The sequence below is a fragment of the Mirounga angustirostris genome, unplaced genomic scaffold (genome assembly GCF_029215605.1).
Source record: "Mirounga angustirostris isolate CCGP_5_RB_7025 unplaced genomic scaffold, mMirAng1.0.hap1 SCAF_7, whole genome shotgun sequence".
NCBI classification, from domain to species: domain Eukaryota; kingdom Metazoa; phylum Chordata; class Mammalia; order Carnivora; family Phocidae; genus Mirounga; species Mirounga angustirostris.
The window spans coordinates 58072796-58098702 of record NW_026991715.1 but is presented as its reverse complement, the minus strand read 5'-3'; the positions used below and the strand labels follow the sequence as shown (position 1 = coordinate 58098702).

The 25907-nt window shown below is 41.3% G+C and overlaps 1 protein-coding gene across 4 annotated transcripts in view; it reads right to left on the bottom strand.

Moving 5' to 3' along the window:
- Positions 1-25907, bottom strand: part of IQGAP2 (IQ motif containing GTPase activating protein 2) — a 289473-nt gene that overhangs the window by 240126 nt on the left and 23440 nt on the right. For all 4 annotated transcript variants that reach the window (XM_045896728.3, XM_045896738.3, XM_045896719.3 and 1 more), the window contains exon 2: positions 3927-4026. In XM_045896728.3, the coding sequence (XP_045752684.1) occupies positions 3927-3991 (65 nt within the window). In that variant the 5' untranslated portion in view covers positions 3992-4026. The remainder of the gene's footprint in view (positions 1-3926; positions 4027-25907) is intronic.

The window sequence follows — 25907 nt, the reverse complement described above, 5'->3', positions numbered from 1 at the left end:
TATTGTCAGTCTTTTTGATTATACATATTCTAGTATGAAGTAGTACCTCATTGTGGTTTCACTTTGCATTTCCCTAACAGATGATGTTAAGCACCCTGCCGTGTTCTAATTGTACATTTGTATCTTATTTGGTGAAATGTCTATTCAGAACCTTTGCCCACTTCAAAATTAGGTTTTTACTTATGTTGAATTATAAGAGTTCTTTATCTACTCTGGATACAAATCTTTTATCAGATACATGCTTTGCAAATATTTTTTCCCATTTCATGGGTTGACTTTTCACTTTTTTGATGATACCGTTTGAATCAAAAAAGATTTAATTTTTATGATGCTAATTTGTCTATTTTCTTTTTTGCTTGTGCTTTTTGTGTCAAGTCTCAGAAACCATTGCTTAACCCAAAATCACAAAGATTTGCTCCTGTTTTCCTTTAGGAGTTTTGTAGTTGTGGTTCTCACATTTAGATTAGATTATGCATGAGATAGGGACCCAAATTCATTTTTATGTGTATTACCAGTTGTGTCAGGATTATTTGTTGAAAAGACAGTTTCTTCTTCACTGAATTGTCTTGACTGATTTTTTTTTAAAGATTTTATTTATTTATTTGAGACAGAAAGAATGAGAGAGACAGAGAGCACATGAGAGGGGGGAGGGTCAGAGGGAGAAGCAGGCTCCCTGCTGAGCAGGGAGCCCAATGCGGGACTCGATCCCGGGACTCCAGGATCATGACCTGAGCCGAAGGCAGTCGCTTAACCAACTGAGCCACCCAGGCGCCCCTTGACTGATTTTTGAGTTAAACTAAACTTTCATTTCTAGGATAAATCCCACTTAGTGGAATATAATGCTTTATATATGTTTCTGGACTTGGTTTACTACTATTTTGTTGAGGATTTTTGTATTTGTATTCATAAGGGATATTGGTCTATCATTTTCTTGAGCTACCTTTGTCTGGTTGTGGTATCAAAGAAATACTGACTGGTCTTAGTAGAATGAGTTGGAAAGTGTTCCCTCCTCTAGTATTTTTTGGAAAAATGGGCAATTTTTTGATTACTAACTCAATCTTTTTGCTTGTTATAAGTCTATTCACATTTTTTATTTCTTTCTGAGTCAGTTTGATAGTTTATGTCTTTCTAGGAATTTGTCCACTTCATCTAGGTTATCCTAAACATATTTGTTGGCTTATAATTGTTCATAGTAGTCCATCATTCTTTTTGTGTTAGTACCGGTATTTCCTCTGAATGAAGCAACTTTTAAATAGTTTAATAATTATCACAGAATTTTGAAATTAATAAAAGCAAAGTTAAATATATAATGGACTATTACAATTTTGAGTTTTTACAAATGCTGAGTTACAGGACATACAACATATCCTTCCAGCTCTCACCTCTGGAATGAAAAAAGAGAGGCACAAAGACAGAACTTACACATTTTTAGTTAAAATACACCAAAGTCGGTTCAACTGAATTAAGAAACAAGAAACAGCCAACCACACTTACATTAACACATGCACATGCACCCACTATAATAAATCCACTATGACATATTCCGAAGGCGTGAGCATTGTAAAACAATCGTGTGCCAAACCCTCTCAATTTTTTGAACAGAAACTAATTCACCCATTTCTTGAGTTCAGGACCATCAGAATTCTATACATTACGCTTTCTGAAATCATAGTTCACATACATAGCTCACATTTTACACATATGTATTAATGACCACATAATTTTTTACAGACTCCATGACCAAGAATCAGGTTCCCTGAAAGTCACAAAAAAGTCCAGATATTAATAAGATTCATAAATACATATTACATCTGATCTCTTCTTGTAAAAAAATTTATAAAACCATCTTATAGGAAAAGTTGTGTATTTTATAGTGTTTTCTTTCAATAAAACTATTCTTAAACTTTCTTCAAAGAACCTGGACCAATTGTTGACTTTTCTAAAACAAAATTCAACTACAAAATTTTGAAAATGTTAAAGAATATGACAAGCTTCCAAGCTGTATTGATACATTTGATACATTCAGGAGAAAACTATGCTTATCATCATATACCTGACTGGTATTCTAGTTTGTAGAACACTTATGCCTTTTTGATTTTAGTTGATTTTTAGGGAGGGGAACCCCAGGATGTAGGGCAGGGGGCACTAACAGATTTTATTATTTAAGCATTTTATTTTATGACACAATGAAAACTCCTTACTGCGCTAACATATTTATCATCCCATTAGAGAGGAGATAAAACTGAATTTCCCACAGGTTAGATGACCTGCGCAAGGTCACAGAGCTCCTAAGTGGTAATGCTGGGACCAGGAAATCCAGTCCACTGACTCCCAGTCACACATCTCCTCTGTGTGACACTGCTTCTCACTTAGAAAAAAACAAGAGGCAAAAACTTAGAACACAAAGTGTGTTTAAGAAGAAAATTTCCGGTAAATCTCCCTCAATGTTTTCTCTGAAAGCATGTTTATTTTAAATGTTTATGAATCACTCTCCTTATCTAACTTTGTTATCAACAACTTGACTAAAAGCATGTTTTTCATAATCTTACTGATATTGAGTCTTCAGTGACCTGCAGCCTGTCAACTTCACATATTTAATAACCTTTAAATGTAGTCTTCAGAGCTTAGATCTATAAGATACTGTTAAAATATTAAACAACCCAGAGAAATCCCCTTTCATGCAATTTTGAGGCCAAATTAGCTCATGTGTCACTGAATGTTCTTCTATGCAACACTGATTTAAAACCTCATTCTTTGCAACTAATGAATTGTTGAACACTACATCAAAAACTAATGATGTACATTGGGGAAGGTATGTGCTATGGTGAGCACTGTGAATTGTGTAAGACTGATGAATCATAGACCTATACCCCTGAAACAAATAATACATTATATGTTAATAAAAAGAAAAAACAAAAACAAAAAAACTAATGATGTACTGCTCTATGTTGGCCAACTGAACATAATTAAAAAAAAAAAAAACTTCATTCTTCTAGCTCTGTAGATAGCTATTTAACAGTGATTAGAGATAATACCAATGACCAGTACCTAAATATTTTCTATATACTTAAGAAAGCTGGAACATATAATCTGTCCATGGAACAATACTATTGTTCAATCACAGCAGGAAGCACTAAATGAGAATGTAATTCATGGCATATGAGCATTGTAGCAGTATTCACCCAGCATAGGACAAAGTCCTTCTGAGTCCTCTGACACAGAGTCCTAAGTACAAATTAGTTTATCTTCACTTTCTCCTCAGAGAAACCAACATTTACTTATAATCTAAAAAGTCTTCAAGAGTCAATATGATTTTAGAGACAACATATCCTAAGTGGTCACACACCCATGGGTTAAAATGGAGATTGCAGTCATAAACCTACTCTCTAACCTAGTGACCGATGGACTTCAGTCCAAAATGATACCGTCCTATAGGGCATTTATAATTATTGGGGTGGGGGTGAGAAAAATAGCTCTGGGGGAACGTGATTAAAGTATACTTATTGCGTTGAGCACTGAGTAACGTACAGAATTGCTGAATCGCTATACTGCACACCTAAAATGAACATTGTATGTTAACAATACTGGAATTCAAATTAAAAACTTAAAAAAGGGAAGCTGATTTAAGTCTTTGCTGCTCCCCCACATCCAAACCAGTGAGATGAGGAATTTGAAAAAATCTGCACTTTGGCCAGAGATTTCCTGGGAGAATCTGAGGAAGAAGAAGTACTAGCTGCTTCCCTAGTGCCTTGACCCTGGTTGTGGCAGCAAATTTCTCTCAATTCCCCGGACCATTTACAAAAAAAACAGGTGGTCCTTCTCCTGTTACACTGCTACCAATAAGACTGCAAATGAGGTGTTAAAAGTGTAGGATCCCAAAGAGCATCTAAGAGAAGGTGCGCAAATAGGCTACGTTGGGATCTTACCTTTTGGCTTCCTCTAGGTGGCAGAGATATTCATAAGCAATGTTCTGCCGCCTCCTCTCATCCATCTCCTCTGCAGAGAGCCTTTCATCATCCACGATAGCTAAAAACGGAGGAGAGAGTCACATTACTCGTAAGGGCAGAATTCATCAAATAAACACCTGAGACAACAACTAGAAAAAAAACTCATACAATTCAACATTGGACCCTGAAAGACAGGGGTATTGAAACATCAGGCATAGAAAGATTTGCTTTTGCGTTATTACAATATGTCATTGCTAGCAAAAAAAAAAAAAATGCAGTATGGGTTAAAATTACTACATAGAATGAGAACAGCCATAGTTCATAGACATGATGCCATAGAATTTAGACAGTCTCAAGTCAATTAGAGCATGGTCCACTTGCAACAACTTTCCTTAACAAGCTTGTAGAATTGGCCCAGTGGCTCAGCTTGGACCTTCCTGGAAATTCTGAGGTTTAACAAATAATCTACAAGGACATGTGTTTTCCCACTCCTAAAAGGAATTAAAGCTTCTCATCCATTGCAAACCCTATTTTATAGATGCCAAACTCTAAGATTCCTCCTTCACATATTTCTTGGCCTTCGTGAGGCTAACCTTCCTGGTCAACAGGTATCCAAAAGAACAAAACAAAGGAGCCATCAAGTGAGCAGTTTTCAAGCCCACAAATATAAAGATATTATTATCTTTATAATAATAAAGATTATTCCAACACAAACCTAGTTTATAAACTTCCACAATTCAGCTTTGCTTTTCTATAGAGAACATGGCCTCCCCATTTCCTGAGCGCATTTCCTCTGCCCAGAGTCTCAACAGCACTCACCTGTCGCATCTGCCAACTCTTAGCTATCCATTTTCATGACAACATTCTTTTCTCATAACAAGGAACTCCTTTTCCTTCTTCAATCCTGAACTTTAATTATGATAACTATAAAATCAATTTGGTTTCCAGTTTGTTACATTGTTCCTCCAATGAACACAAGATATGTGTGTAGCAGGGATATGGTCACATGGGGCAGGAATGTCAGTATGCTCTTTTCTTCTGCAGCTACAAGTTCCAATCAGCCATTTCATAAATGACACCCCTGGTTCCAAGCAGAAGAGTTAAAGTCACCCGTCCATCCCTAAGAAAGGCCAATCCCGTGCCCTACTGATGAGTCCAAAATATCATCGTGGCAAACAAAAGGAATGAAGACCAAATTTTGAACTCTTACTGGAGCAAGTACAATGCTAAATGCTTAAGATCTAAAAATAATACCAGAACCCTTAAAGAACTCAAAAAAGAAGGGCTTAAATCTACATCAATATAAAATATGGCAGAATTCCCTAAGCATGGGACGCCTGGGTGGCTCAGTCGGTTAAGCGTCTGCCTTCGGCTCAGGTCATGATCCCAGGGTCCTGGGATCGAGTCCCGCATCGGGCTCCCTGCTCCGCGGGGAGCCTGCTTCTCTCCCTGCCTCTGTCTCTCTCTCTGTCTCTCATGAATAAATAAATAAAATCTTTAAAAAAAAAAAATTCCCTAAGCATATAAAAACATGCTAGATGCTTATTTACCAAGTGCTTAGTTTGTTTCAAGCCCTTAGGCCGTGTTTCTTATGAACTGTCTCATGTAAGTCTCATGACAATATGAGGCAGGTAATTTGTCCCACTTTACAGAGCAAACAGGATTGAAGTCATTTGCACAAGTGAAAAGTAGAAACATTAGGGCTAGAATCTAATGTGTGGATTGGATAGGGAAAAAAAAAAACAGAATGGAAGAACTTAGGAAAATGTCTCTTTTTATAAATGAGGAAGAAAAGGAACCAGCAGAAGAGGGGAGATGTGGAAGAGCACCAGGACAGGCTTGGGTATAACAAAATTGGGGCCAAAGACGCAGATGTCTCCACACATCTCACCACCCTTATCCTATCCTCCCTTTCTACCACTCTCAACTTCCCAGTGTGGCTCCATTCCTTCAAACAGGGAAACCTCATCCTGGACCAATAGTATCAATAAGGGTCAACAAAGATTCGTGTTTGTCAAAAGCATCTTCTTTTTCTTAATAAACTCAATCTGGTATGAACTTTAAAAGAGAGATCTCAAGTTTAGGAGGAGTACCAAGCTCTGGAACCACCTCCTCTGCACCCCCACCTCAAGATCGAAGGTCTTTGCTGTCTCTCCCCTGGACTCTTTTTTTTTTTTTTTGACAGAGAGAGACACAGCGAGAGAGGGAACACAAGCAGGGTGGGAGAAGAGAGGGAGAAGCAGGCTTCCCGCTGAGCAGGGAGCCTGATGCAGGGCTCGATCCCAGGACTCTGGGATCATGATCATGACCTGAGCCAAAAGCAGACACTTAACGACTGAGCCACCAAGGCACCCCTCTCCCCTGGACTCTTGCAAACACCCTCAAATAACCTCACAGACACCCCTCCTCCACTCGTTCTCCTCACTACCACCAGAGCATCTTTCAAACACACAGTCCTGCAGATGTTATTCTCTCTCGCAAAACCTGTGATGGATCCCCATTTCCTACAGAACAAAGATCAAGCAGACTTTCCTACTCCTGCCCTACAAGAAGGCTGCATTCCAGCCACTTCTTCCAGAGAGCGCTATATTCCAGCACCACACCACAACATTTTAGGTTTTAGTGCTTCTGCATTCCACTTTCTCTCTGCCTGGAAAGCCATTCTCCCACCTTCTGTGTGTGACATCTTCTCAAGCAAAATTCTGTGGATCTCCAAGTGAGGATACACCTAATTTCCCCAGCACTTTTGTTCACCTTTCTATTACATCATTCATCACAGAAGCTCAGTCACATCTCCCTCTACAAAATGGGTTCTGTACTGGAAAGGACTCTTGATTCATCTACATGCCCCCCTCACATTTATCACGGTTCCCTGAAGACAGAGAACACAAAACCCTGTGCTGAAAAATTACCTTCATGAAGTGAGCTCAGCATCATCCCGTAATCAAGATATTTTGCAAATTATGCTTCTCTTATCCTGTGTTTTCTTAGAAGGCAACTGGCATGCCCACATATCCTCACCTATTCCTTCATTTCCACTGTTCCTAACACTTCATCCCCAAGACACTTCATGATTTCTAGTTTCTTGTTCTAATTTCAGTCTAAAGATGGTCTCCTATTTCTGACAGGACACTTTCATTTTATAGTAACTTCAGACACATTAAAGCTTGAAAACAATATAAAACTCCTAGTATGAATCCACGCGATTGTCCTACCCTCCCCAACTTTTAAGTAGGAGTGCAGGAGTCACTTTCTAAAGGAGCCACTCTCACTGCCACCTTCCTTTTTGGCTGCTACTTCCTCCCACCTCAATCAACCGACCCAGGAGGAACTAGAAGTCTTAACAGCACTCAGTTCCTAGACCTCGACCCCCAACTCCCTGCACAAGCCACGCAGGAACCCACCATTCCAGGAAAGCTGCTGAGAAGCTCTCTAACTATGACATCACCCCATCCAAAGGGAAGATTTGACTTAATGCTTGAATTAACACACACATACACACCCCACAAAGCTTTAAATGGCAGTTTCCAACATATTGGCCACAGCTGATAGAATTCTGCCCATCTTGACGGCTCAACTCAACGATCACTTCCTTCCCTGTCTTCCCTGTCTGCTCCCACTCAAAATGTGCTCTCTCCTGGCACCTCCTATACTGCTTCATTTAATAGTAAACTCCTAGAAGGCAAATTTGTGTCCTCAACGTGTCGGGCTCACTGTCCTACACCGGCTATGTGCTCGATAAGAATATGTGACAAACAAATCATCTCTTAGGAGGAATGGTGAATATGAGGGCTCTGAAGTATCTATGTGGGTAGTTTGATTTGCCTGCTTACACCTTCCTTCCCTTCCGACCTGGCCCTCGGGACCACCTATCTGGCCACTGCCCTCCCAACCACAGCCACTTCAGCCTCACCTTCCTGCCTTCATGACCTATGGTCAAAGCATATGCTAAGGTTCTGAGTGTGAGAATGTCTGAATCACAGCAGAAGGCAATCCTTCTGGAGCACAGAAGTTGCCTGCTACTTTTTCTGCATTATTCAATGTGGACTAAGTAGCAATTTCTGATAAGAACCCCTGGCGTGGATAATCACCCTGCCATTTAAAGAGCCTCACGGAACTGATAAAATCATTCACTTCAACATGACTTAAGCACTCTCTTCTGTTACTGTGTGGCCCTCATCATCCCCCTGAAGGACAGACATTATCTCCTTCTTACAAATTAGGAAATGGGTCATGCGAGGGGAAGGATGGCGTGCGGTTACTGGCTGGGTCACTGGCACAGCCTGGGCTGGAGCCCAGATCCCTCAGCTCTGCAGCCGCTGCTCATTGCCCCAGGCCCCGCCGCTGCTAAATCAGAGTGAGCCAGGACAGACGCTTGTCACCACCAAACCCAAGGGCCTTCAGAACCACTTTTAACTTAAGGCAGCTTGACTAACTGTGATTTCCTCTGAAGTTCACCATTACTTGCTGCCTCAAACCCTAAGAGGCACGAGAACATTGTGAAGAACAGCTTCCAGAACTATAAGCAACTCACAAAATGCCTTTTGTAACATTAGCGGACGCCGGCTAAAAGATGGTATTTTAAAGTGCTAACATTCTGGGGAAATCACATGAGAGGGCTTATTCAGAGGTGTAAGGAGCAGAACAAGAATTGGTAGAGAAGGTTTCAAAGTAAGACTCTTAGCGATGGAAGGAAACTTAAGAAGTACATTTTCCAAAGAATGCCCACAAAATCCAATGTGAAAACAGCCTGAAGACCTACTTCATTCATTAAGGAGTTTGCCTGGTCACTATATTTCCGCTACTTGCTCCTTCACGCTCACAGACACCAAAGCCACCATCTCCTTGGTATTCAAATTCATTCACTTGTTCAACAAGTATTTGAGGGGCTGCTTTGTGCCAGTCTGTTCTATGGACTGGATACAAAGCATGACACAGGAGGTCCCTCAGCAAGTTTTTATTATAAACAACTCAAAGTGTGACATAATTGCAGGATGCTTGGATAGGTAGGGATATACTCCCTCCAATGGAGGATGGGTCAGCAAGAATCACAAACACCAGGACTGGGAAGCTCTATTTGATGAAATGGTAGTATTTAAAACATGTCCCTTTAAGGAAAAGCAGGTTAAAAATATGGTATAAAGTATCAATTCATAGTACCATACTAGAGTTTAGCATTTTATACACACATTATGATTCTGGGTGACTCAAAATTTCTTTAAGGAGCCCTGAAAATCTTCAGTCCTGAATATGTAATTCAATTCAAATGTGTATTGAACCAGCTTGGAACATCTGTGATCAGCTTTTAGCCAGAAGAGCATAGCCAAGTGGTTATCTCCCCATTCTGGGGACTTAAAGAATGGCTACCAGAGACAGATACCCCAAGGAATGAACTAGAAGGAAGAGAATTGATTCCAAGACCCTAAAATGAGCAAGTGACAGGGGTGGAATATAAAGATGAGAGAACCCCCAGTCCAAAATTTCCACTAAGGCGAAACACTCAATAAACTTGACACATGATAAATTCTGGCTTCACACCAGCTTCCTGAAGCATTTCCCAGCTACTTGATCTTAACATGATCCAACTTCCCTAATCTGAGTCTTCTTTTGAAAAATATACAAAACTGAGGTTGAAGTTGTATGCAACCCGATGCATATTCTCAGGTACTCTAAAGAATTTTTAACAATGATACAGAGTGCCACGACATGTGTTAAAAACATCTGAAGTTTTACCAAGTGCCTAAAATTATGGGACACTGAGTACAGGGGCTCCTACCTCATCCACCCCTACCAAGTGCCAGGTAAGTAGTACATGCTCAATAAAAGCTGCTAAGTGGTGTGCTCAGCTTTGTGCTCACAAGCAGAGATGCTGTGTCCTTTACAGGTTTAGTCCTATTAAGTCCAATGCCCTAATGGTAACACAGCCACATTGGCCAGATCCTAAGGGAAGGTGAACTTTAAAGCCTGCCCTCCACACTTTTCCTGGAACTTCTTTCCCATCACACATTTCTAAGAACTCTCCAAAGTTGTAAAGCAACACACAACTTCAGAGGATATTCTGGTTAGACAGGGTTATAAGACACTGTGGTTGCTTCCTTTAATAAGGCAAAGCCCTAAATCTTCAAACTCAGCATTGGAAGGAGAATTTCCTAGGTGAGGAAAGAAGGTAACCGTCCAAAACTACACAAGTTACTTATAAGAGTTCGAGTCTCCGGCCACCCACCTCCTTTTTCAGTGAGGTTATTAAGGCCCAGAAGACTTAGGAAACCTCTTTGTCATATTTACTCAAGAAAAAGAACAAAATATCTCAGGCTTTGTGTTAATCCTCTTCTGCAAATATGCTTTCGACATACATTGCTTTCAGACATACCTACAAAAGAGGGTTCTCTGATCCCACTTGGAAACAAAAGGTTCCAAACATGTTTCCCACAAGAATGTGATCTTGCAGGGCGCCTGGGTGGCTCAGTCATTAAAGCGTCTGCCTTCGACTCAGGTCATGATCCCGGGGTCCTGGGATCGAGCCCCACATCGGGCTCCCTGCTCCATGGGAAGCCTGCTTCTCCCTCTCTCATTCCCCCTGCTTGTGTTCCCTCTCTCGCTGTGTCTCTCTCTGTCGAATGGATAAATAAAATCTTTAAAAAAAAAAAGAATGTGGTCTTGCTTGAGCATCTAAAATGCCGTCAGTTTCTACCAAGTCTGAATCTCAAAACTTAGGACACCTTTTCAGAACAGAACCTCATGTCTACATCTCCACAGAGAATAAAATTCATTTTGGTTCACTGTGCAAATCTGAAAAATGTTGCACTTTTTTGTTAAAAGATTTTACTTACTTATTTGACAGAGAGAGACACAGCGAGAGAGGGAACACAAGCAGTGGGAGTGGGAGAGGGAGAAGCAGACTCCCCGCTGAGCAGGGAGCCCAACACGGGGCTCGATCCCAGGAACCTGGGATCATGGCCTGAGCCGAAGGCAGACGCTTAATGACTGAGCCACCCAGGTGCCCCTGAAGAATGTTGCACTTTTTATAGTCTAGAAATTCAAAGCAGTCCATAGAGAGATTATTAAGGTCCACCCCGCAGATTGGGATGGGAAGGATCCAGGACTTTGTTCCAATTGAGGGAAGAACTAAAGGCAATGATTGCTAGATTTGGGATTTCTTTTTTTTTTTTTTAAGATTTTATTTATTTATTTGAGAGAGAGAGAATGAGAGACAGAGAGCACGAGAGGGAGGAGGGTCAAAGGGAGAAGCAGACTCCCTGCCGAGCAGGGAGCCCGATGTGGGACTTGATCCCGGGACTCCAGGATCATGACCTGAGCCGAAGGCAGTCGCTTAACCAACTGAGCCACCCAGGCGCCCTAGATTTGGGATTTCTTAATCATTATTTCAAAAAATATTTGAGGAGTAAAAAGCACTTCTTTTGCTTCCAAGTAGGCACAAGTAAAATTCCATTTGTTCACTGCCTGCTCCTACACACTCCATCATCCTTACACAGATCTCAGTAAGGAAGAAAAGACTGTCAAGTTTCCAAGGCCAATTTAAAAATTGTAGCTCCAACAGTTAAAATTTCAGAAGGAATTGTAAAACCTTTCGTCTGGATGAGCTTCTACTATTTTTAAAAGAGAAAAGAATTCAAGTCATCTCTACTTGAGTATGAACTGTTTATGCCTAAGATGGTCAGTGCAAAATGCTCCAAATTATGTAGAACCAGTCCTAAAATTATTCTCCCTGTTCTCTATAGATAAGGACATAGATTATTTTTTTTAAAGATTTTTAAAAATCTATTTTTAGAGAGAAAGAGACAGAGCAAGCGTGCATGAGCAGGAGGAGCGGCAGAGGGAGACAGAGAACCCCAAGCAAACCCCATGCTGAGGGCAGAGCCCCACACAGGGCTTTGACCCCAGCATCCCAAGTTCATGACCCCAGCCGAAACTAAGAGTCCAACGCTTAACGGACTGAGCTGCCCAGGTACCCCTTACTGTAACTTAAATACCTCATAGGAATTATGATATTTTACTATTATTGAACAGACTTAGCAGGTTATATAATGACAGTTCCCTGGGCTGTTCTCAGGGAGTAGCAAGTCACTGCTAACACTCTGTCCCTACCCTCTGAAAAACTACCCCAAGTAAACCAGAATATCAGAGATTTCTACAAAGCTGTTTGAGCCTTAGAAGACAATAGAATACCGAGTCTTAGTCTAATTTTTCTTCAACTATTAGGAGAAAATAAGCAATCACAACTATTCAAGAAAACAAAACCACCTCTTGGTTTTGAGTAGGGTGTTTTTCCTGCATGTTTCATGGGCATATTTTTTTTTTTAACATTTTATTTATTTAGTTGAGAGAGAGAGAGAGAGAAAGTTTGAGAGAACAAGTGGGAGAAGAGGCAGAAGGAGAAGCAGACTCCCTGCAGAGCAGGGAGCCCAACTTGGGACTCGATCCCAGGACTCTGGGATCATGACTTAAGCCAAAGGTAGATGCTTAACCAACTGAGCCACCCAATCACCCAAGGGCATAGGTCTTATTTCTCTAATCAGTGTGAGCTCCTTGTAACGCATGCATGAAACATAGCAGATGAAAGAGATTAACACTTAATGAGCATTTACTATGTGCCAGGTATTTTATATATATTATCTCTTAGTCCCTGCATCCCCCCTTTAAGATAGGAATTTCAATCTTTACTTCTCTAGTGGGAAAAAAACTCAGGGAGTTTAGGTAATTCAGGTTTAGGTAATCCAGGGATCACAAAGACCGGTAAATGGCAGAATTGGGATTCCAAACAACCCAGATTCCAAAGTTCTGATCTTTCTACTATACCACAATATCACTGCCTCCCTGCCTGTGTTTGATGACCAGCCCAGTGGTGATTAAGCTTTTCGGAGGATGTTACTAACCAGCAGATAGATTTATGTGACTTTGTTCTTCCTACTGCAAACCATGTAAATTAATGCTATCTTGAAAAAGTATAGAAAGTAAAATGAGAGGCTTATTTCTCAGAGATGCAGTCATCTCAAATTTAGTTCAATGAAGGAAAAAAATATTAAGGTAATACTCAGCATTGCCAAGTTACACTTACCAGGAACGTAGGGGTAGTAAGAAGGGCAAAATAAAAACAAAAATGTCAACATAAGTACTTAACGTGCTTATGTGATACATCACATCATAAGCAAAGTTATATGATCAATAAATACTGAGAACACATTTAAGAAAATTAAACACTTTTTTTCCTCAGGGGCCCTCCTTTATTCTACTTCTCTTTCCCCCCAAAAGGTGAATTTCTGAATACACGGACAAAAACATGTGATGAAGAGGTGTGGCTGAGTGGAAAGGGAAGTGGATTTGGGGTTAAATATGTCTGTAATACTGCCACGTTCAGTTATAGATCACTACACTAGACACTCAGTTTTATCATCTGTACAATGGGAATAATGCCACCCACCCCATGAAACTGCTGTATGAATACTTTAAAAAATCACATACATTTAAAATTATTTTACAGTTAAACTGTAATATAACCAATTATTAAATAAGTTATAAAATATTAAATATATAGATATACATAATAAAGACAACAGATAATCAGCTAGTTTTTCAAGGATAATTGATTATACTTAATTTTCCCTTCACTCAATGGCTTTAGTGTGTAGCCCCATATAATTTGCAAACTGAATGTATTTGAAATTACATAAATTGAAGAAAGCAAAATTTGAATTCCACACATGTATACACAAACTCAGTATGTAATGGGTATATATCCTTAATAATTATGTAAGGTTATGTTATTACATGCACTGTAATTGAGGGGAAAAAATGCCTAAAAGGAAATAGTAAATGTTAAAGCACTTGTTTTTAAAAGGAGTCCTCTGGGGTCTTTTAACTTTTTTGAATCATACACATCATCCTTGTATCTAGAAAGTCACAGCCAGGGACGCCTGGGTGGCTCAATTGATTAGTCTCTGCCTTCGGCTTGGGTCATGATCCCAAGGTCCTGGGATCGTGCCCCACATTGGGCTCCTTGCTCAGCGGGGAGCCTGCTTCTCCCTCTGCCCCTCACCCAACTCGTCTTGCACACACACTCTCTCGCTCTCTCAAATAAATAAAATCTTAAAAAAAAAAAAAAAAAGCCAGTTCCATTGTGAAGCATGCCTTCCATGCACTAATTGCTCCATTTGAACTTCTGGAGAAGGATCAGACAATTGAAAATGTGCAACGATTATTAATCAGCTTAATGAGGAAAAAAGATCACGGAAGTTCAAAAACAGCAGAGAGGAAGACGACTAAGGCCATGATATTCTGTCTCAAGGCCTTACATGCCTAAATGCTTGGGTGAGACAAGCTGATGGGAGAGAACAGGTGGGGTTAAGACCAAAGTGAAATGGAATGAATGGAAGGGGACCTCATCTGAAAAATGAAGAGAAGGCTCCAACACACCCGTGTGACATGAAACCTTACAAGTCTGGATCAGGGAGAAGAATGAAAAACATAGCGTGATGCTTTGCAAGGGCAGAATTTGGCAACAAACAGGATGAAGTAGAGCATGGTACAGGGGAAGAAAAAAGAAGCCAACAAGGAGCAGCCAACTCATTTTGTGACTTCAGATGGTGGAGGTAGAAATGGCTCAGCATCAGAAAGTCCCCTGATATGCCACTTTACATGAACGCTAAGTTTGTTTAATTAAAGAGAAGAAAAGTGGAAGCATCCCACTCTTCTAGCAATATACTAACGAGCTGCCTTCCAATCTCACCGTATATTTAGAAGACAAGTTTAATATAACAGACTCAATTAGAAGGCTAGGATGTAGAACATAAGGGCACTATTAATGCAAGCATATGCTGTTTGTTAGTGAGTGTGAATTAACACATGATTCAGGACCGTCAATTTTTTAACTATGCCAAAACTCAGCTCTTAAATGGATCATACCATGCAAATGGAGATATTTTGACAATACAGTCATGGATCAAGAATACGTTTCAACTGGATTGTTGGCTAATGCAATTTAGGCCAGCTATCATGATCAAAAAGTTTCTCCGTTTTTGAGAAGGACATGAAATCACCATCATTTCACACATCGAGGGTTGGTGGGAGACCAGACTTGTGAGAAATCATGTTACATCCCATACGGTGCCAATATCAAACAGCAGGACTTAAACCAAGTAAGTCGGGCTCTTTGTTGCCAATATCAAACAGCAGGACTTAAACCAAGTAAGTCGGGCTCTTTGTTTCAGAGAAGTCCTATACATTCATAAAGTGTTACCACAAAAATTGTCTCCTACAATGGCAACAGCCCTAACAGATAAATGGACAAGTATAAATTACTTCCCCTTGCCTAAGAGTAAAATGGTTTAAATGCTTTGCTCAAGGTCCCAGAGCTAGATGACAGACCTGGTTTGTATTTAAAACCAACTCTTGGCTCGTGTTTAGTTTTTAACAAACTTTTGGAAGTACCCTATTCTCTTAGGACAAACATATTTTTACTCTTTTATGTCAACAGTACAGGGAGCAGTAGTAGGAAGCAGAATGGCTGGTGTGGGAAAGGAGTTGAGCTGGCAAGAGTGGGTGAAGCTAACGTCAAGTCTGCAGGCTGCAGAGAATGTATACAAACCCTAATTTTGTAAACTTCTCGAAAAGGGTATAAAATACCCTGGGAACGGCCCTCTTGTGGGAAAGAATTTACCCCACTTGGGCAACAAAGCTGAAAATATTTTGGTTTTGGCTTGTGTGCTTTTTGTTCTAACATGCAGTACAAGGTCCCAAGTTTAGAAAAGTGGATATTCTATGAGCACGATGAACGACACCAAGGTTTTCAAGATCTTATGCTTCTTTGGTCCAAGACTGAAAAGCTTTATACAACAGCCAGAACAGCAACCATGTAAAATAGAATTCATGCTCTTCTGCTTCAGACTTAAATTAATAACTGATCTCCCTCCAGCAGTTCTTTCTTGGCTGGGGACTGGACCACGGTACTGTACATAAACTACACCACATGTTTACTGCACATCAGAGGAGACAGCCAAAGTGTGTGTCAGCCACCAGCTCCCTAGAGGATTTGAATACAATTGCAGAATTAAGTCGCTGTTTCTACTCCAGACATGAGAACCTTGCTAGCATTTATGTAGCGCAAGTGTCCATGATGATGAAGCCCAGTGAGGATGGAAACTTACTATTGGTTCACTAGGTGCAAAATGCTGACTGAGAATTAATGGAGATGCAGAGTCCTAAAATGCGTTCCAAATGCCTTGTAATAAAATCCAATAAATACAACAACAACAGAATATGTTTCTTTTGGTATGTGGCAAAGTCTCTAACTAATGGCTGAATAGTTCCAGTGCATGGCAGGGGTAGAGAGAAGGGATGGAGTGGGGTGGGAGAAAGGACTCTGTGCCCCTCAGAGTTTACGATCTAACAGAACGCCTATTTAATGCCAGAGACATGTTGGAAAGCTCCTTTGGAAAAAGGACAAATTAGTTACAGGACAGAGAACAGAAAAGCCAAGGGGAAGAGCAAAGATTATTCAGCAATGGGATTAATCAGGGCCAGTTTTCTAGATTACAAGTGTTTGAAGTCAGGTTTGAAAAAGAGGAGAGAAAGTTTGGTGGGGAGACACAGGTAGAGAAGTCAATGAAGAATGAGTGAAGTGCACACGCACTCAAGATGCAGTCTTGTGCTTTGTCTTCTGCCCCAACTGCCCCACTCCTTAGCCTTCAGAGTCTCCGCTCTGCCCCTCCCCACTCTCGCAAAGGTCTCTGCATTTCTTGAGAGGAACAGGAACACTATCCAGCACACTTTACTGCTGCTTCTAAGCAGTGTAGTTGAAAGGAGAACAGTTGTTTGATGGCACCACATGATAGCTCATACTCCAAGAGCAGGGCAGAGTTTCACTCTATTGATAAAAAGCTCTTTCAACAAAGCTAACCTAGCACATCTAATAATACACATAATTGCAAGGGAATCATACAGAGTTCATTGGGCCTCAGTTGTTAAGGCAGTGACATAAAATTACTGTAATTACTATTAAATACTCAAGCCAAGTTCCTTATTTTGCCAGTTCACCAGTATTCAGTCAACAAGGATTTGCTTTCCCTTGGCACATATTCAGCATTGCTTCCACGGGAGGTGGGGATGGAGATTAAACCAAAAGTCTTGGATCTGCTCTTCAAAATCCAGGCTTCCCATTCCCTCTCCGAGTCCACCATCCACTTCCATCCTGAAGTCTCCCCTAGTCAGAGAGCCCCGGGCAGCACTACCTGGGTTTCTGCCCTCTGAGGCAGATTCCTCTGCCATGGTCTTGGGCAGCTCCAGACCCTCCCCCAACCCAGCATCCCCACCCCCCACCCTCCACGGTCATGCTGGGAAGAGTAAGAGCTATCTAGAAGATGATGAAGGGCAGAAAGAAGAGGTCCAGAAAGAAAATAAAGGCGGCTGTGACTGACAGCGTGAAGAAGCGGGGCTACAGGACTGAGTGAGGAGAGGAACCAGGAGAGGGGCTGGGGGGAGCAGCTGGTGAGGTTTTGGCTCCTTCACATCCCCCTTCCACCGCCCCCCCCTCCCCCAGTGCTCACATGGCAGATTCTCCTGGCACTAGTATTGCTGCATTGAGCCCACAGTGATCCTGTGACATTATACAGATGTGGAAACAGAGACTTGGAACCGCTGAATCACTTGTCTGAGATCACGGCTGACACGTGGGAAGGAGTCTAGCACCCGCCCGGACTTACTGGCCCATCGCCTTCAGGAGACGCAAACCTGCCTTTCTGGGCCGTCTCTCGACCTCTGAACACTTCTAGGTTCCCCCAAACCGCGTATTCATGACTTTTCTTATTAAAAAAAACCGCCCTCCGTGCAGAAAAGAGGGAACGCATGGAAAAAACGGGGCACGAAGAGAAGTGCCCAGGGCACAGCTTCAGGGCCACTAAGCACGAGTTGTCTCATTTCAGTCTCACTTTCAGAAATCAGCCACTGTGCATTCTAGTCCCCAGCTCATCTGTGGTGCAGTGTTTAAAACAGGAGTCCCCACCTCCGCACTCGGTAAGGCGGGCACGGCAAGCAGCCGTGTCAAGTGTACGGGGCGGGACGCACGGGCCTGCGCACCACCCGCCCCGGGTTTCACTGCGTACAGGTCTCGACGCTGACTCAGCTTAGCTTACACTTGGCTGCGCATGTGCGGGCAGCTGAGATGCACAACCAGCGGGGATCTGTTGTTCCTGGGAAGTATCCCATTCGAGGCACTTGACCCACTTATCCCATGAGTGGGATAGCTCATTCCATCTGTTTTTATACATCTTTTTTCAGATATGGGCTGTTTGATGTTGGATGCTCCAAGTCTGTTCTTCATTCAAGTTATTCAAAACTCTTGGAAGGTAGATGTCCTCCAATTTGGTAGATAAAACTAAGCAAGCTCATTCTCTACACATCCCAGCATATAACCCAAAAGCTTTTTGGTTCTAAATAAGTTCTTGGCGTGAGCATATCTGTTATGAATTATCTTTATCCTTCCAAGTAGAGAGCAGAACCCATGCTCTTCCATACACAGCTCTGTCTCTCTGTATATATGCAAGGGGACAACGTTTAACTTTAAGATTTATACATCTACCATAACCTCTGCTTCCATCCATTTTATGGTCAGATAACTGTTATATATATATTTTTAAGATTTTATGTATTTGGAGGAGAGAGAGCAGAAGCAGGGGGAGTGGCAAAGGGAGAGGGAGAAGTAGATTCCCCATTGAGCAGGGAGCCTGATGAGGGACTCAATCCCAGGACCCTGGGATCATGACCTGAGCTGAAGGCAGACGCTTAACTGACTGAACCACCCAGGCGCCCCAGATTGAAATGAGGTTCTATAATGATGATTTAAAACTCTGGATATTAACTTGATTCTATTTTCTCATTATAAACTGTGGCACTCCCATTGTACAGCCTCTTCCAGAAAAAAATTTCAACCAGGACATGGTTTATTTAAGCTTTCAATGTATCTCTTTAGATCCAAGCAGAATGAACTTGGTCTTTATTCCTATATCCTACTGTTTGACGATTATAAACTTTGGAAGAAAAAAAAACCAGAAGGGGGGAGAGGTTCTGGCTGAGTAGTGACTCAGTAAGTGAGGAGACAGGTTACACACACCCAATGTTTAACCTCTCAGCCCAAGTGAAGGTAGCACGAGTAGCCAAGTGCACTCTCAGACCTGACCTGTGGCTCTAAAAATACGTTCAGTTTACTCTGAGTAAGGACTCACATTCCGCCCCCTCCCCATTCCACACACCCAGCATGCACACAGCATACTTATGCATTCCTGGAGCTATTCACGGGGGTAAGTCAATCCATAGGTCTGTATCAGGACCAAGACTATAAATGTTATAACCTAGTTTTACTGCAATACTCTTTTCATTTAAGAAAATGAGATCAGGCTATTGGAAGTTGAGAAAGAGTTCTTATAATAAATCATACCATACGTTTTTATTTTAATTGGAAGGATGGGAAGAAGAGAATTACAACATCCCCTACAGAAAATGTGAGAGGTAGAGTAGCTAGAGTATCAACGAGGATTCTATAGCCCAATCCCTTTTTATAGCTCCCTTAACCTTCCCCACCGGTTTTAGACAACCTTGTGATCATATCTGAGATGGAGGGGCTCAGATCACACTGGTGGGAATTCCACTGCCTCATCTATGAGTGATGCAGCTTTGGGTCCCAGTTTTTGATGGGTTCCTCTCTTTTCCCATGGCAATTCCCTAGCCAGAGGGCAGAGTTTTTCAACTCCCCATTTTGTGGGTAGAACAGCTCTTTCTGATCCCTAGAGTTAATACAGGGAGAGCCGGATGCCCTTTCCCCACTCCTCCTAGGTTTGAACTTCATTCCCCATGTGCCATCCTGCTCCAACTCCTACTCAACACTCAGGCTTTGAATGCCCTCTTGATTTATGGCACACGGGGTTTTTCATGCTTGTTTTCTTAAAGCAGAATTCCTTTAACTTTGATAGCTGTTGCATGTCTGATGCAGGAGGGATGCTTGTCCCAAGATGTCCATCGACAGATGAATGGATAAAGAAGATGTGGTATATAGATACAATGGAATATTATGCAGCCATCAAAAGGAATGAGATCTTGCCATTTGTAACGACGTGGATGGAACTGGAGGGTGTTATGCTGAGTGAAATAAGTCAATCAGAGAAAGACATGTATCATATGACCTCACTGATATGAGGAATTCTTAATCTCAGGAAACAAACTGAGGGTTGCTGGGTGGGGTGGGAGGGATGGGGCGACTGGGTGATAGACACTGGGGAGGGTATGTGCTATGGTGAGCGCTGTGAATTGTCCAAGACTGTTGAATCACAGATCTGTACCTCTGAAACAAATAATGCAATATATGTTAAGAAACAAACAAAAAAAGAAGACGAAGATAGCAGGAGAGGAAGAATGAAGGGGGGGAAATCGGAGGGGGAGATGAACCATGAGAGACAATGGACTCTGAAAAACAAACTGAGGGTTCTAGAGGGGAGGGGGGTGGGAGGATGGGTTAGCCTGGTGATGGGTATTAAAGAGGGCACATTCTGCATGGAGCACTGGGTGTTATGCACAAACAATGAATCATGGAACATTACATCAAAAACTAATGATGTAATGTATGGTGATTAACATAACAATAAAAAATTAAAAAAAAAAAAGAGGGATGCTTGTCTGCAACAGGTCCACCAAAGTTAACCAGGAGGGAGGGAAGTAACAGATATTAACAACACTTTGCAAGCTGAAAACACAGAGGCACAAAAGGTAGTGACTGAATGGCAAAGGGTACCGGGCTTGTTAACAGATGCAGTAGGAACCACCCCACACATGTGCTTGAAGCTGAAGTACTGGCTTTGTGAAAACAAACAAACCAACCAACAAAAAACAACATTGTTAGAGGTAGGCTTTCTCTTCCCAGCATGCTCACTTTCCCACTAGGCTCATCATCTCTTCTTTCTCCTTTGGTTCCTTTTCTCCTATTCCATGATTTAGACACAATCTCTTCAAAAGTAGGAAGGAATAGGGAGTTAATTTCTGTATCTTTCCAAGAAGGTTAGTCAAGTTTGATGGACAAGGTCTACGAAGGAATGTGATTTACGCAAAGGGCAGAAGAATTCATGGAGTCCAGGCTAAAGATGGTGATGATGATCAGAGATAAACAAAAAACCCAACATGCTAACCACGATTTAGCATTTATAGTTGTGCTAGACATTCTCCTTTACATAATTAATGTAATCCTCACAAAAACTGTAAGGCACCTACTATTATTTCCACTTATCAAATAAGGAAACCAAGGCACAGAGCCCCCATGACATTGAGCAGGCATCTGTGGAGCTCGTACCGGCACCAATGCAGTCTGGCTCAATGGCCCAGCTCTTAACCATTAGGCTGTGTTACCTCAAAGATCACTCTTGTTATATGGCAAAAATGAGCGGCACGCCCTCAAACACCATCTTCCTAGTTGGCCTAGAAGTCCTCTGCAGGTCAAGTAAATGAATACAGAGTCAGGATGCAGTGAGAGAAGACTCAGGTAACACGATTAAATTCTGGTATTTCTGAGTCAAGAGATCACACACAGAAATAAATATTTTATCTTTCAAAATAGCTGCCCAAGAAGTTCTATGTTCATTCCAACTTGGCTGCCATTACTGAGCACATTTTTAGATGTCTCTTTGGGAATGCCCTTCAACTCAATTATGCATTTCTTTTAAAAATCCTGAAACTTCGTCCTTAAAGATGGGATCAGATGTTTGCAAACACCCAGTAGTCAACCCAAGCCAAGTCTAGAAAATTAAGTGGCAAACTGAACATTACTTTAGATATTTTTCCCTTTCCTGAATGATAAAATTATCTTCATGGCAATTCCAAAAGAAAGTAACAAAAAACTCTCAACTATGGAAGTTGAAGTAGGTTGCTTATTCAAATGTGTAAGAGCTAGTTTCTTGTTTAGCCTCCAAACAACAATCACATCTAACAGGTGGCAAACTTCCCTCAGGTCTCTCTTCCATTTCAAGAGGACGATGAGAATCTTAGTCACTATAGGCAAATAGTGAAACACCGAGTTTATGAATCAGGCTTTGACACAAAACAGACTGGATTCTTATCCCAGTTCTGAGATTCACTGTTCTCTGAGCCTCAAATTCTTCATCTGGATATTATCTAATTATTCAGGTTACAGGCAGGAAAGAAATGGTACTCAAACAGGGTAAAAGGAAAGAGTTTAATGAAAGCAACCATTTATAAAGGCATGAACAAGGTAAAGCAAACTAGCAAGGATTTGAGATCCCCAGGAGCTAGCCACAGCGAAGCGCCATCACCTCTCTTAGGTCTGAAGGGACAAGACGACAAAGTAGTTGCATCAAGAACTTAAAAGCAACAACAGCAGGAGAGAGCCATCTGATAGGAGTTGTGTCTTTCAGCAGAGGAAACCAGCACCACCTCTAACCAACAGCCTGGGGAAGGTGGAAGCAAGGAAAATAAACAACCTGACTTATTTCCCAAAAGCCAGAGTGCAAGGGATCCCATGGGCTATCCATAATGGCCTGCCTCCTAGGGCACAGAGTATGGTGGGTCAGAAAGGGCAAACAAAATATCCAGCCCCGTATTGTAAGCCAATCCTCTCATAATCCCTTATTTTAGGTCTCTGTCTATCCTACTCATGGTAAATTCAATAAGGGCGAAAGCATCTGCCAAGCCAGGACACAGCTGAGTCGCTGCATTGGTTAAGTCCCCTTACCAGCTCTCATTATGGTATTATTTTAAATAATAAGACTGTTTAAAAAATAAGGTATGTGGGTTGTGTGCAAGACAAAAAGTAGAGGGCTTATACCTTGAAAATACAGATCTGGGTCTATATTCATGCTTCCACCTGTTCTATTAGTTTGAGGAGTTTGCGATGCTCAAAAAAACCAACCCGAGAAGAGTAGCTCAGAAATAAACCAGTTTCAATTTTATTAAAGCTGTAAATCTTTTCTAATGCTACTGAATTTCCCCAATTTGATTACAGGAGTATAGTTAATTTCATTTAAGAGATAATACAAGCTTAAATGATTCAACCCAACCTGAGTATGTCTACTCTTAACTTCTAATAAAGCCCTTGTGGAAAGGTCACTTGGAACCACCATGCCTTTCAGGAACTGTGTGGCCATTGAGGAGACTTTTTGGTGATGAACAGAGAAGAGAAAGCAAAACTAATCAACGACAAAAAGACAGTTTTTCTTAAATCTCTCTGGCACCTACAATGCACGCTAAGCGGACCAGTTCCTCCCCGCGCAAATAGCACACTTACTGCTGCAGTTCGCATCATAAAAGACAAGGAAGGTAAGGTGTAAGAGCTGGCCCAGGAAGCAAGCAATTCCCTCTCTTGACTTACATGTTCACCAAGAGTCCACCATACTCTGTGCCCTAGGAGGCAGGCCATTATGGATAGCCCATGGGACCCCTTGCGCTCTAGCTTTTGGGAAATAAGTCAAGTTATGACATTTTAACAGTTAAAATCTCGGAGTGCCTGAATGGCAGAGTTGGTTGGGCATCTGACTCTTGGATTTGGCTCAGGGCATGATCTCAGGGTCATGGTATCAAGCCCCGAGTCAGGCTTCGTGCTCAGCATGCACTCTGCTAGAGAATCTCTCGCCCTCTGCCCCTCCCACTCATTCTCTCTGGCTCACCTCTCTCTCTAAAATAATTAAATCTTTAAAAATCTTCAAAAAAAAAAAAAGTTAAAATCTCACATACTAACTCCTAAGAGCAAGATAGGAATACTAAAGTCACTATAAAATTTAAATAGCATAGAACTAGAGAGAGTAACAAGTGAGTTCCCTTTCCTTCACACATAAGACCCACCCAGATCATATTCCGGTCCCCATTAGAAACCTCCACTAACAGTATGGCGCTCCTTTAAGATGGTTTCCTAAAATTTCACAGATACGTCTAAGTAATATTAAAATGTTAATGAATCACTGCGTACATGTTTTTCTGTAAATAGTATTTTCACTTAATAGATGGACATACTTCCATGTCACTTTATATAGAGCTACATCATTCTTTTTAAAGGCTGCGTGGTATTGCTAACACACATATTTCATAAATTAAACCACTCCCCAGCTGTCAAGCTCTTAGGTTAACTTCAATTTTTCTGTTCACTTCAACTATTTTAATTATTTTTTATTAAGATATAGTTAATAGACAATGATACATCAATTTTAAGTACACCAACAGTGATTCAAAAACTCCATGCATTATACTGCGCTCACAAGTGTAGCTGCCGTCTGTCACCATATAACACTACTACAGTACAAATGACTATATTCCCTGGGCTGTACCTTTTATCCCTGTGACTTACTCATTCCATAACTGGAAGCCTACACTCCCCTTCACCTATTTTGCCCATCCCCCCTCCCCTTGCTGGCCACTACCAGTTTGTTCTCTGTATTTATGCGCCCATTTCTGTTTGGGTTTTGTTGTTGTTGTTTTCAGATTCTACATATAAGTGAAATCGTATGGTAGTTTTCTTTCTGTGACTTCTTTCGCTTAGTATAACAGCATCTAGGTCCATCCATGTTGTTGCAAATGAGCTTCATCCTTTTTTATGGCCGAGTAATATTTCATTGTATGTATGTATGTGAGTGTGTCTGTCCACACTACTTCTTTATCCATTCATCTATCAGTAGACATGGATTGCTTCCATATCTTGGCTACTGTAAATAATGCTGCAACAAACATAGGGGTGCATATGTATTTTCCAGTTAGTGTTTTCATTTTCTTTAATACCCAGTAGTTGAATTACTGGGTCACGTGATATTTCTAAGATTTACTTATTTGTGAGAGAGAGAGAGAGAGCGTGCGTGAGCACACAAGCAGGGGGAACAGCAGGCAGAGGCAGAGGGAGAAGCAGACTCCCCACTGAGTAAGGAGCCTGATGTGGGACTCAATCCCAGGATCCCGGGATCATGACCTGAGCTGAAGGCAGACGCTTAACCAACTGAGCCACCGAGGCATCCCATATGATGTTTCTATTTTTAATTTCTTGAGGAACCTCCATTCTACTTTCCATAGTGGCTGCATCAACTTATATTCCCACCAAGTGCACAAGGGTTCCTTGTTCTTCCACATCCTGGCTAACACTCATTATTTCTTGTGTTTTTGATATAGCCATTCTGACTCTTGTGAGGTGAGCTCTCACTGTGGTTGAGATCTGCATTTGCCTGATGGTTAGTGATGCTGAGCATCCTTTCATGTGTCTGTTGCCCATCTGTAGGTCTTCTTTGGAAAAGTGTCTATCTACGTCCTCTGCCCATTTTTAAATTGGATCTTTTTGGTGTTGTAGTATAAATTCTCTACATATTTTGGATATTAACCCCTTATCAGTTATATCACTTGCAAATATCTTCTTTCATTCAGTAGGCTGCCTTTTCCTTTGTTGATGGTTTCCTTTGCTGTGCAAAATCTTCTTATTTTAGTGTAGTCTCAGTGACAATTGTGCTTCTTCCTTACCCACTTGGATTTTTTTTTTTAAAGATTTCATTAAGTAATCTCTACAACCAATGTGGGGCTTGAACTCACAACCCACAATCAAGAGTCACATGCTCCACTGACTGAACCATCCAGGCCCCCCACCCCCCCCCCACCCTGGATGCCTTTTCTTTTTGTCTGATTGCTGTGGCTTGGACTTCCTGTACTGTGTTTAATAAATGTGATTAGAGTTATTTTCACTAACTCTTCACAACATACAAAGCACATCTTTTATTTCCCTCCTTACCATGAACTCATTCTTGATAAGGCTTTGCTAACTTTAACTCAAGGTAACTTTTTTATTGAATCAGTGCTTCAGCATAGCGTGAATTAAATAGTTTATGTGCCTTTAAGTGGTTACAATTTCTTTGCTTCCTTCCATTAAGAGGCAGAGTCTAGGTCCCATTTCCACAAATCTGGGCAGACTCACAATGGTTTCAACCAATG